The sequence below is a fragment of the Myotis myotis genome, unplaced genomic scaffold (genome assembly GCF_014108235.1).
Source record: "Myotis myotis isolate mMyoMyo1 unplaced genomic scaffold, mMyoMyo1.p scaffold_m19_p_3, whole genome shotgun sequence".
Lineage (NCBI taxonomy): Eukaryota > Metazoa > Chordata > Mammalia > Chiroptera > Vespertilionidae > Myotis > Myotis myotis.
Window position 1 is genome coordinate 138,221,586 of NW_023416335.1, and position 12,912 is coordinate 138,234,497.

The following is a 12,912-nucleotide window of genomic DNA, read 5'->3' on the forward strand; positions in this document are numbered from 1 at the left end:
TGTATTGTAATGGTGCCTTTCTACGTCTGCCTGAGACTGTGGGCTCAGGGACAGGAGGACCTCGTTACATCACTCATTGTATCTCCAGCATCCACTAAAAACATGGCATTTAGTGGAGGAAAGATATTTACTTTTATCTCTAGGAATTGCAGCAGGTAGGGTATTTAACATCATGCTGCCCTCCAAAAATGGGGCTTAAAAACCTGACTTTCAATCCCAGTCTGGAGAGGCTGTATGGCTCAGGCTCTAGCGTGCAAACCCTGGAGGACATAGTTTGGGCACAGCAGGAGGCCTGATGCTGCGCCAGGTGGATTGACCAGAAACAGAGAAACATGCTGAGATGGACGCTGCCAGGAACTCTGGCCGCATGCGCTCCGGGCACCGTGTCCCTGCAGCCGCTGTGTTCCCAGCCAGGAACCGAGGCAGCACTCGGTGCATGTTGATCTGCCTCTGGCCCCAGAGTCCACGGGCCATCGACCGACCCCTAGAGTCAGGCAAGAAAAGGAGTTGAAAGGTGGCACAACATCAACAGGAAATAAAACATTTTTATTGAATATCCGGGTAATATGTGAAGTTATTTTTTAACAACGATCAGAAAACTACTGTGGAATTCACTACACGAAGTGAAACAAAATTTAAACCACCTCATCAAAAATGAAGGTAAAATACAGCTAAAGTAGTGGGCTCGCGGGCCACGAGCCATATGGCAGAAGGAAACACCCCAACATTTCTACAAGATACAGAGAAAACCCACACATAGAAACACTCAAGCAGGCAGTAAATATACACAAAGGCAACTAGGATCTTTCTAGAGCATCCGATTCTAACACTTTACACAGCTTTGTCAGAAAGGTACATCTGGCTTATCTGAGGGCGAATCTTGGTCTTAGAGCAGGTTCGGTCACTGACTTGTGAGAGATGGTATAGTACCAACTGATTCAGTGGCGACAAGACCCCACGTCTGGCAGTGTTGCAAGAGAATGCATTAGTAGGACTTGAATGCAAGAAATCATGTGTCTTCAGCAGCTTGAACCTGCTTGTTTTGAAGTACTGTTTCAGTGTAAACAACGTAAAGCTGAATATAATAAAATGAGATGTCAGTTTCTGGTATTTCAGGAATTTTTACAAGTCAATCAACTCCCTCTCTTTGATTGTGTTTGGTCCTTTACAATGGAAAGATTCTCATTTGACTCTTCCATTCAAACTGGTATCTAGTCTTACATCAAACCTTCCACATTTTCTAATATCTATGTTTTTCTTTCTTTCTTTTTTAAGTGTGGACCACCTACCGAAGAGGGAGATGTTATTCTTTTGTCCTTTTTGTCTGTCCCAGTTCTAGAGTTTGCTATCACTGGTCTGAAAGGTCAAAGGGTATGCCTCTTCTTTGATGAGGAAAGAATAATGAAGAGAATTCAGGAAACCACTAACCCCATGTTCTAAGCCTCCCACCAGCCCTATTTGAATTCTCTTTGTGTGGTTAAAAAAAAGTGTGGCATGATACCCTCAAGTCTTCTGCCTAGTTTTTCTCCACTATGTTTTGATATTGGTGGCGATCAACTCCCACCTCAGCACATCCCGACTCTCTGTGGCCTGGAGTTCAAATGGGCTGCAGAAGTGAGTGGGAGAAAAGACTCGATGCAGTGTGACAACAGGCTGCCCTTCAGAGTGGTTGTCTGCCATCGTGGGGAAAATATGGAATATTGCACAGTGCTTGACAAAATGCTGTGTCCCACCCCGTTCTGTGTATCTTCCTTGTCCTATGCATAGCTTTTCAGTTCTGAGTTGGTCCTTTGTAACGAGAACTGTTTGTGCTACACACTTCGGGCAGTGCAGTAGAGGGAATGGCAGTATTGTGTACAATATCACTACGGGATAAATTGAGTGCTATCCACTGAGGAAACTACGTGTCTAAGCACACAAGGCAGTCACAGTGTTACACAGAGCAGTCCTTGAAGACTCTTATGGAATGACTAGTAGCTTCATAATAGTGCCATTTACTACATAATAACATTGAAAACATTTAAAAACTCCTCCTAAGTCAAGCATCTAGAATACATAAGAGGTTGCTTCAGTTTTCTAGAACTTGTTCTTGGTTTTGTGTCACCTTTTTTTTAAAGGACAAATTAAAACTTCTTTAAGTAAAAAGAGCATATAAAAAAGATCACTAGCTGTCTGTTTTGGCTTAATCGAAGTGCATTCAGAACTATGGCTAATTGTTTGCTTTTCATCTTTTGATGGGATTACAATACTGTCTGTGTACCACAAAGTAACTTTGTGTAATAAGCACAGATTGCTGTGTTAAAAATATCCTGCATTCCTTCTAATCTGGTTTTGTGTAATAAAATATCTTGTTACAAAGTCTAGTGTGCAAATGTTTTGGAATTATTAGCTGTGTGAAATCTGGGACAGAATTCACAGGATGCACATTTTGTATAAAGGTGATAATGGAGAGCTACTTGTTTCTTTTGAAATAGTCAGGCAATATTTCAGAAATGCTGACTTCTCCCCTCAGCATCTTCCCACCCACCCCCATCCCTAAACAAATGCGCACACACACATGCACACATGCACACACGCGCACACACACATACACACAACACCGTCAAGTTGCTACTCTATATGCAATAACATGAAATCATTGACTCCTGTTCAGTTGCTCCTTCAAATGTAAGAGTGAAGCCCTGGTTTTAGCTTTGTAGATATGTACAGACAGATGCTGTTCTGTTTTGTGGCTATACTTCCTGGAGGTCAGCCTGGATGCTGCTCAGATCATGCTAATTTGCCTGTGAAGAAATTCTACAAAATTGGACGCACCCACCAAATATGTGGTGTAAGTGTATCTTGGTACTCAAATGATTCAATAGAAAGCTCAGGTTTAAGTTGTCCTTTAAGGTGTCAGTTTCACTGTACTAGTGCCTTACAAGTTGATATTTTTGCTGGGAATGCAGACGATACTATATTTACCATATACTAGTAATATATTATCAGCTCTCCTATATCTCAGTCAATTTACATAGTTTAAAATAGAACATCTTATTAAAAACATCTAGATATACACAGATTAGGAAACGCTTACAACATACAAATACACAAACTAGAAATAAATCTTTAGCATACTGGTATGTACAACTGTGTGATACAATAAATAAGTTCAGTCATGCTCTATCTACACATCATATTGCTTAAAAGAAGAGTAGATTTGGAGGGCAGTTGTATGATGAAGGACTCAGGGGCTCTCTACCTTTAAATTTGTGCAAATTAAAACAGGATTTGAAGTACCACTGAACTGTGTCGGGAACGCATGGCTGGAAAAACGCAAGGACCCATATTACTGAGGTATTTACAGATACTGGCTAAAGAGCACTATGTGGGCAGATGCAGAAAGGCTTCTTTCCTTTACTTCTTGATGGCCAGCATGGCGTCAACTTCCTCCTCTACCTGTAGGGTGTGCCACTGGGCAATGGGTCGCCTGGGGTTGGCCAGCATGTCTGACCAATGTCGCAACTCGGCCCCGGTGCTGTTGTAGCCCACAAAGACTTTGCCGATGGCATCGTTCTTGCCAATCTTGTCATAGTCCAAAACAGTTACCACCACTTGCACTTTCTGAAAGAGGACACGAAATAAACATGAATCATCCAGCCCTGGCGATACCTCCCTATTACAAAGCTTCCTTGAGAGCTAAGGAATTGGAATTAAGAAGACTCAGTTTCCAAGCATGTGAAAATGACTTGAATATGATGCGATCCCTATTTTGCCATCATTACATCATCATCACCACTATTATTATCATTGTCATCACCTTCAAAATACTCAGTAAATGTTCATTTTTAGTATGTATTTGGTACTCTTCTAAGTCTTTTACATACACTGCTCAGGCACTTTTCACAATAGAGCAGTGGTTCTCAATCTTCCTAATGCCGCAGCCCTTTAACCCTTTTCGGTCCAACCTGGAGGCTGACTCGACAGACCAGGCGCTAGGAGCAGGTCCAATGTCGAGCAATAAGAACATTAAAAAGTTCAACATTCAATCCCGTCAATTAATTTGGACCAGACTGTTTGAATTCCAAAAATAACATTGGACTGCAAAGGGTAAATACAGTTCCTCATGTTGTGACCCAACCATAAAATTATTTTCGTTGCTACTTCATAACTGTAATTTTGATACTGTTCTGAATCGTAATGTAAATATCTGATATGCAGGATGTATTTCCATTGTTACAAATTGAACATAATTAAAGCATAGTGATTAATCACAAAAACAATATGTAATTATATATGTGTTTTCTGATGGTCTTAGGCGACCCCTGTGAAAGGGTCGTTTGACCCCCAAAGAGTCGCGACCCACAGGTTGGCGACCCACAGGTTGAGAACCGCTGCAATAGAGTCTATTAGTATTGCCATTCTATAGAGAAGAGATGGAGCTCAGAGAAGGTAAGAAGCCGGCCTGAGGTCATAGAAGGAATGAGTCTTTTGGTTCCCAGAGTCCATGCTGTAAACCACATGCTCTGCTGCTGGTGTCAACTCGTATTCATCTATGAATGCATTTGTTTCAGTTGTCTCATCCGGGAAATTTCTGACATTGACACTCAGACCATTCTTTTTCTGGTTACAATTCCCAAAGCAGCCATGTACAGCAATCCCACTCTGTGGGGAGGGGGAGAGCCAATATTTTCCATAAAACTAATCTAGAATTTCAGCTGGTCACAAAATTGTTGTGAATATAAGATGTGACCATAGAGTAAAAGTCTTTAAAAAGTAGTAACTAAGTAAAGATAATATTTTTCATTCATACATGCTTTCAATAAACATTTATTGAGTAAAGCTACTATGAATCCAGCATCAACATCAAATGGAAATAACCTTTTTGGGCCACATAGGATTTTATTTTGGTGATTCCATTAAATTTTGAGGGTTTCTGTAATAACTTACTCTTTTGAACTGACTGAACTGACGAAAGCAAATCCATACCATTATCACATGAAAGAAAGACTTTTTAAAAGCACATTTTAGTTCTGCTTCCTAAGGAATAAATTTATTTAGTCAAAATATGCAATGGCTCCAATCTAGAAATGGAGTGCAAAGATAAAGGAACACTTTAGAGTAAAGTAGAATGCATAACATTTTGTGGCACATTAAAAAGAGCAGAAAATGCAGTGATAGAAGCCAGGGACAGATGGAGCCCAGTGGAGTGCTGGCCCTGTGTAGACGTTGTACTCTGAGGTCTGCGTTCTTGCACCAGTGTGTGGGAGAGGGTGCCCAGGTGCAGGTTCAGATCAGAGAAAATGATCTCTTCTCAAAGTGAAATGTAGAATGTGAAATGAAACACACTGTCGATAAAGGACGCAGACTTCTGTCTTCCTTTGTGCAGCCTGGGATTGTTTTATGGCCAAGGGAATTACCTACCCACTGGATGGTGTTTGGAACTGAGCTTGGTTTTCAGAAACTCTCCATGCAAATACATCAGGATGCAGTCAGGTTGCAGGGAAGGGGGCGGGGCGTTGGGGACATTGTTCCCAAAGGTAACATGAAAGGAATGGACTTTGATTATTCAGCTAGGAATGTATTGATTAGTAACACTCAACAATATCCTTATGAAGGCGCTGGATTAATTTTTCCAGCCGCATGTATAGTTTATACATTTGGGGGGCTTGAGGAAAGGAATGCAACATTTTCATGTGCATTTATAAATTGGCATTTTTTTTCTTCTCGCAGAATACATTCTTAGGGATAGAGACAGAAAGACAGATAACCCTGTAACTGCAGGATAGAGGACACCAAAACCCCTATGATAGCATGTGAAATGCTCAATTACTTTCTCTAGGGAAAGCAAAGATGTGGAAAGCAGCCTGCTGGGAAGGGAAAAATGAAAAGAATACATTGACTTAAGGAGCAGAGGAGGAGGGAGGCAGTGACAGGCGAGCCCATCCTTCCCAGCCTACTGTACTCTATATGGGGCGCAGGCTCTGTCCTGACAAAATGTTATCTCCTCCAAAATGCTGCCCCGGTAACCCAGCATATGTTCTGTTTTCCATGCACTTCATTTTCAACATGTGTGCATTTGCTGCAATTTATAGTTGAAAAGGGACATTTATTTTTCAAAAACCGGGTACAGAATTGTCACTCAAAGGGAAAGGTCTACAATAGGATTTTTCATCTCAGTGCCCTGCCTGATATTGTTTTGCGGAATTAAAAAAAACAACAACACCCAAATACCAGGAGGTGTTAGTTTCCATAGGAAAAAGGTCTTAGAACTTAGAAGAGTTCACTGAACAAATATTGCAAGATAAATGGTTGGAGATAATTGGATGTCTTAGGGGTTTGCCAGTGGGTCCGAAGCAGGGAGCGCACTGGTGCGGACTAGTGAACAAGTAATTGGGGGCAGGAGGCGGTGTCTTCTGCAATGTCATTTCCTTATGTAACAGCTGTTGAAAGTAAACAAGGATGTCCACTTTGCTGCCATGTGAAAATGTACATGAGAAATGTAATATAAAAACCGTGAATCAATGTGAGGATGGTGGGATCACTGATTTTTCAAAAACTGCCCTATAGCCTGGCCAGTATGGCTCAGTGGTTGAGCGTCGACCCATGAACCAGGAGGCTACCGATTGGATTCCAGGTCAGGGCACATGCCCCAGTTTCAGGCTCGATCCCCAGGAGGGGGCTTGCAGGAGGCAGATCTATAATTCTTTCTCATCATTGAAGTTTCTGACTCTCTCGCCCTTCCTCTCTCTGAAATCAATAAAAACATAAAAAAAACCCCAACCAAACAAAAAAACCCCTGCCCCATATAAAACACTAGCTACATGTAGCTGTTTAAGTAAGTGAAAAATAAATGAAGTTCCTTGTTCACACCTGTGACTGAGGTGCTCATTGCCCACTTGTGGCTGGTGGCTACCATACTGGACAGCACAAATGATTAAATATCTCCATCCTCACAGAGTTCTGTTGGACAGTGCTGATTCATATATTGCTTTAATCTACTGTTAGATCCATTTTCTAATAAAATGTTGATTTGAAAAAGAGACAACACTAGCATTGTGAATAGTAATAATGATGGGAACCACTTACTGAGTGTTCCTATGTGCTCGGCACTGTCCAAAGCACTTTTTTATGCATAATCTTACTTTGATGTAGATCCTGTTATTACTTCTATTTGACATATGAGGAAATTCTAAGCCTCAGTTTCCTTATATGTAAAATTGGGATAATAATGGAATCTCTCTCATAAGGTTATTGTAAGAATTAAATGAGATTATATGTATAAAGTGCTTAATGTGGGGCTAGGCACTAAATAAACATACAATAAATGTGGCTATTTTCTTAGCCTTTTTGTAGAATAAAGGTGTGATTCATTCATAAGATTCTGCATTCTAAGAATAGATTAAAAGTAAAAACATGCAACTGAAGAGTATTCATTGACTTGTTATTCTGGGCCTGTAGAGGGCTCCAAGTTGTTTTGATGCCTATCCTTCATTTCTCCTTCAAATATGGACAAACTTTTATGTTATGAAAAGATGGACCCATATCAAGTACTTAATAAAAAGTAGTGTTGATTTAAGCATTTTAACTCTCTGATACCCATTAAAAATTACCAATAAATAACCCAAAATCATTGGTTATGAATTTTGGACTCTAAAAGTCTAACTATGGATATGAAGTGAGAAAACCTTAAATAAGTGAGAAAACCTTAAATTAAATTTTATTTAAAAATGGCTGAATAATAAGATCATATGCTATCATTTGGGCTACATGTAGCATCCTATTTTGAACATGTTAACCACAAAGTCTTCTAATATGCTTCCTATCATAACAATTATTATCTGCAAAGTAAGGATTCATTTTTATAAAAATACCCATTCCCTCAGATTCAGAAACAAGGAGCTAAATTTAAACAAATAAAAATACAATTTAGCCTAATTTTTCTTTTCTTTTTTTTTTACAGAGAGGAAGGGAGAGGGATAAAGAGTTAGAAACATCAATGAGAGAGAAACATCGATCAGCTGCCTCCTGCACACCCCCCACTGGGGATGTGCCCTCAACCAAGGTACATGCCCTTGACCGGAATCGAACCTGGGACCCTTCAGTCCGCAGGCCGGCGCTCTATCCACTGAGCCAAACTGGTTAGGGCTAATTTTTCTATTGTTAATTGTCTTTTAAAAAATGTCTTTTTTGATTTTTTTTTTTTTTTTAGAGAGAGAGAGAGAGAAACATAGATGTGAGAGAGAAATATTAATTGGCTGCCTCCAGCATGCACCCCAACTGGGGAACTTGCAACCTGGCTATGTGCCCTGACTGGGAATCTAACCGGTGACCCCTTTGTGCATGGGACAACATTTAACCAACTGAGCCACACTGGCCAGGGCTGTTAATTGTCTTTTAATAATAAAACTTAAAGATACTGCATATTTAGCGTCAACCAATATACTTCCCTTATTGCTATTTTTTTTTTCTTCTGTAAAGATGTGCTTAGAAGAATTACATATTATGGCCTGGGAGTAAATAGTGAAAATTCATTTGTTCTGGACCTTTTAATCTTTACAAATATACATTTTGGGTTAGCATAGTTGTTCTATTGATGTCCTTTTTATTTCTGTTCAAGAGAAGGCCAGCTGTGTTTGGCTGATGAGTCAGCGCATCCTGGGCTGTGTATGTTAGCTTCTCCTCTTGATGTAGCTTAAGCATCAAATGTGCGCGGGAATAAGAATGGCAGTTCTAATGCAGGCATGTGCTCTGATAAGGTACAGTGTCTGTGTGTTTAGCTTGTGTGGTCTGAATAAATGAAATTAAATGGGAAGACAAAATTATGTTGGACATTACCTGGATTTGCTCAAAGGGGACTTCAAAGCTGAATGACTCATTGTAGTAGGGGTTGAGTGTATTCTTTTTAATTGTTGTCTTCTTCTTCTTCAGCCTCTTGCCATTCTGCATCAGATGAATCTTCACATACGGATCTGAAAAACAGAAGCAAAATGTTTAGGAGATTCAAGACACATATTTTAGATTATAATTTAGCTTATAAAAAGCCAAGAATTCCCAATAGGAAAATAATTGCATAGCATATAGTTAGTGTTTTTTAAAATTTAATTTTTTTATGGAAAGATTATAATCAACCTGTGGGCTATGTTTTTTTGCCATTGTATTGTCAATATTTATAGTTGGATTTATACTATGAGAGCAGTGGTGTGCTGGTAAACCAGATCTTTGGATAAAAAAATAAAATGACTTGACATGTAGCATTTGCCAATGTCCATGATATAAATACTGTCAGCATAGCCGATTTCAAGCTATGAACAGTTTAATGTCTAAAGTTCTGAATATTTAACAATTGGCTCTTGCGAGCTGGCACTGTATGGAAATAGCTCTTGATAGAGGACAAAGGAGTCGTTTCATTCATTCATTTACTTATTTACTGAACCAATGTTATTTAGACCTTAGGGATTGAGTAGTGAACAAAACAGACCATCCCCGTTTTTATGATGGAACTTCAGACTTGTGCGGGAAATAGACAATAAGCTTGTAAAGAAAAGAAAAGAAATGCACATGAAATTACAAGTTGAGGAGAATGCACTAGAGGAAAAGAATGGGAGAGAGACATGATAGGGACTACCAGGTTTAGTATGGTGAGTCCCAGGTAGGAATGAAATTTTTAGACCATCCACGTAAGGCCTCTCTGGGGAGGTAACTGAGATAAGAAGGTTGGAGGTAAGAAGAGGCTGAGAAAGAGAAAGAGACAGGAGAGAGGGAAAGAGAAGAGAGGAGAGCCAGAGGCTGTGCCTGAGCATCCTGAGGTAGAGAGGAGCTTCCAGGGTTCAGGGAAAAGAGAATAAGCCAGCACACACACAGGTAATGAGAAAAGGAGCAGAAGATCCCCTTAGCAGCTTCCCCACGGCCTCGTTAGGTAAAGGTAAAGTAAAAAGTAGGTCGCTGAAGCAGTGAGATGATTCCCATTGACAGTTCTCAGTACGAATGGGTAACTGACAGACCTTCAAGTCACCAAGAACCAATGCTCACGTTCAAGAGGAAAATCTACTGTTTTCTTAAACATTTTTTTCTACTTTACATATAATGCGTGTTCATTATAGAAAAAAAAATCAGAAAGCGATGTTAAAAAAAAGTGAAACTTAAGTCACCCATGATTTTATTCTCCTAGTAACTGCTGCTAAGCCTTCCAACATTTCTTCCCTCCCTTTCAAAACATGTACAGCTGGGAGGATCTTGACAGATGATCTGGTCTGCCCACATATTTTTAGAAGATAAAACTGCAGATCAAAAAAATGTTCTTATCTTCCTCTTCCTATCCCCAGTAGAACATAACTCCTGAGGGACAGAAACTTGGTCTGCCATGTTCATTAATTGAATTTACTAAACAGTACCTGGCACTCTTCAGTTTTTGTTGAATGAGTACGTGGAACTTCCTTAGGGCCTCATAATCTGGGTCTCCTTACCTTCAGTCCTGTCTTCTTCCCGGTGCCCCAAGGCCCACGTTACTTGGATTTTTCTGTTTTTGTTTGTTTGTTTTTAATGCTACATCCAGTCAAGGGAGATTTTAATCAAAATGAAAAACCAGATATAGAGATGAGAAATAGCTCTGTCAACTAACTAGTTGGTCAGTTTTTTTAGGAAAAACACTGTAAATAGTAGCAAAGAAAAGGGGGAATACGGCTTGTGTATGACAGTGTATCTTGCTGTTCACAGCCAAGGTTGATTTTTGGTTCAGAAACCTTGTTTGCTCATGAAGTTCCCTGGCTCCACCATCCTAACCCCTAGTACATCTACAAAATGGGCAAGACTCCAGTTGCTCCTTGGCACTGACTAATATCAAAATACTAAATAACCCCTAAATCAACATTTATGCTTCCTATGTTTGTGAGTTAAAACTTCAACCTAAGGCATAGGTTTTTCTCAAGAGAAACACAATGACTATTTACCTATTCATTTAAGACAGCAAATGACAAGAAAGCTCCTTGTGCAGCTGCCATTTGAGTAAGCAAATTGAAACCCCAACAAGATATTAGTAATTTCAGATTTCAGTGTGAGCTCTGATGTTATGTGATTAATGCCTCGGGGAGAACAAGGTAATGTAGAAAAGGTGATTAGCACTGTCCTTATTGAGGAGGCCAGGTTTGAGCTAAGAACAGAAAGACAGGGGAAGGAGCCAGTCATCTGAAGATGTGGTGGAAGCTTGTATCCTTCAGAAAGAGCAGTACATGTGAGGGCCCTAAGGTACCTGTGCTTCCATGAGATCTGAGAGGTAACGCTGCTAACCTGTGACTTTCGTGAGCAAATCTGCCAGTTCTGACCATGACTCAGGAGTACTCTGTAATTTCCTATGCTTAACAGAGAGGACAGAGGGCTGGGAGGGGAGCAGGTTTGGTCCTGTTCTAAAGAGGTGGAGTTAGTCTTTGCCTTTGCGGATTCATTCTGACACAGGCACCAAAGCAACTTACTTTGCAGGCAGAGTTCGCATCCAGCCATGACCACAGGTGGCAGTAACTCAGAGGTCCTATTCTTTTTCACCAAGCTTTATTGAGATACTAGAGGCCCAGTGCATGACATTCGTGCACTGGGGATGGGGGGCGGTCCCTCAGCCCGGCCTGTGCCCTCTTGCAGTCCGGGACCCCTCAGGGGATGTCCATCTGCTGTGCTGGCCAGCCATGAGCCCAGCTTCTGGCTGAGCAGTGTTCCTCCTGTGGGAGCACACTGACCACCAGGCGGCAGCTCCTGCATTGAGCGTGTGCCCTCAGGTGGGCAGTGAACATCAGAGTGACCAGTTGTTCTGCCATTCGGTAGATTTGCATATTAGCCTTCTATTATATAGGATAACTGACATAACACTGTGTAAGTTGAAGATGCACAATGTGATGATTTGAAAACATATGTATTGTGAATGATTACCACAATACGGTTAGTTAGTACATCCATCACCTCACATAATCACAATTTTGTGTGTGTGGTGAGAACTTTTAAGTTCTACTCTCTTAGTAGCTTTCAAATATAAAACATACCATTACCAACTGTAGTCACCATGTTGTACAGTAGATCCCCAGACCTTAGCCATCTTATAACTGGAAGTTTATAGCCCTTGACCAACATCTCCTTCACTCCCCCCAGCTCTTGGCAATCACTGCCACGCGGTCTCCCTCCGACCCATTCTACTCTCTTTCTATGAGCTTGGCACATATATATATATCTATATATATATATCCCACATATAAGTGAGATAATGCAGTATTTGCCTTTATCTGTCTGACTTATTTCACTTAACATAAAGTCTTCAATGTCTACCCATGCTGTTGCAAATGTCAGGATTTCTTTATTTTTTTTGTGTGTGTGTGGATGAATAATATATATATATATATATATATATATCAACGCATTTTCTTTCCTTTTTATTTTATTTATTGATTTTTAGAGAGAGAGAAAGGAGAGAGGGAAGGGGAACATTGACTTGTTGTTCCACTTATTTATGCATTTATTGGTTGATTCTTTTATGTGCCTTGACTGGGGATTGAACCTGCAACCTTGCCCTTTCATATCTCCCTAAAGGAAACAAGAAATCGGAGCCTTATTGGCCCTTTTAAAGGCACAGAGGAGTAGGTAGGCGGGCCCAGAGGCGAGTGAGTATTTTGCCATGTGGGAATGTGTTGCTGAAACAACCAGGCCCACACCTGACATACTTCTACCTCAGGCTGTTCCTCATAGAGAATGTGAAATACTATGTCCTTTAGCCTGAAATGTCATTTCCTTCTTTTTTCATCTAAGTCTGGGTTTAAAAATCACCTCTTCCCTGAAGATTTTACTGATGATTTTCTCAGAAACTTTCTCTTTGAAAGACCAACCTTTCTCTGCCCTGTAGGATTTTCTTTTGTGTTTGCACACAGTCCCTATTTTCATTTCCTGGTTTTGGAGGAC

General features: G+C 40.4%; 1 protein-coding gene across 3 annotated transcripts in view; it reads right to left on the reverse strand.

Annotated features, from left to right (window-relative positions):
• Positions 1-525: 525 nt before the first annotated feature.
• SYT1 (synaptotagmin 1) overlaps positions 526-12,912 on the reverse strand; it is a 549,783-nt gene continuing 537,396 nt past the window's right edge. For all 3 annotated transcript variants that reach the window (XM_036300651.1, XM_036300649.1, XM_036300650.1), the window contains 2 exons: positions 8,818-8,951; positions 526-3,603 (listed from right to left, as the gene is read on the reverse strand). In XM_036300651.1, coding sequence (XP_036156544.1) covers positions 3,397-3,603; positions 8,818-8,951 — 341 coding nt within the window. In that variant the 3' untranslated portion in view covers positions 526-3,396. The remainder of the gene's footprint in view (positions 3,604-8,817; positions 8,952-12,912) is intronic.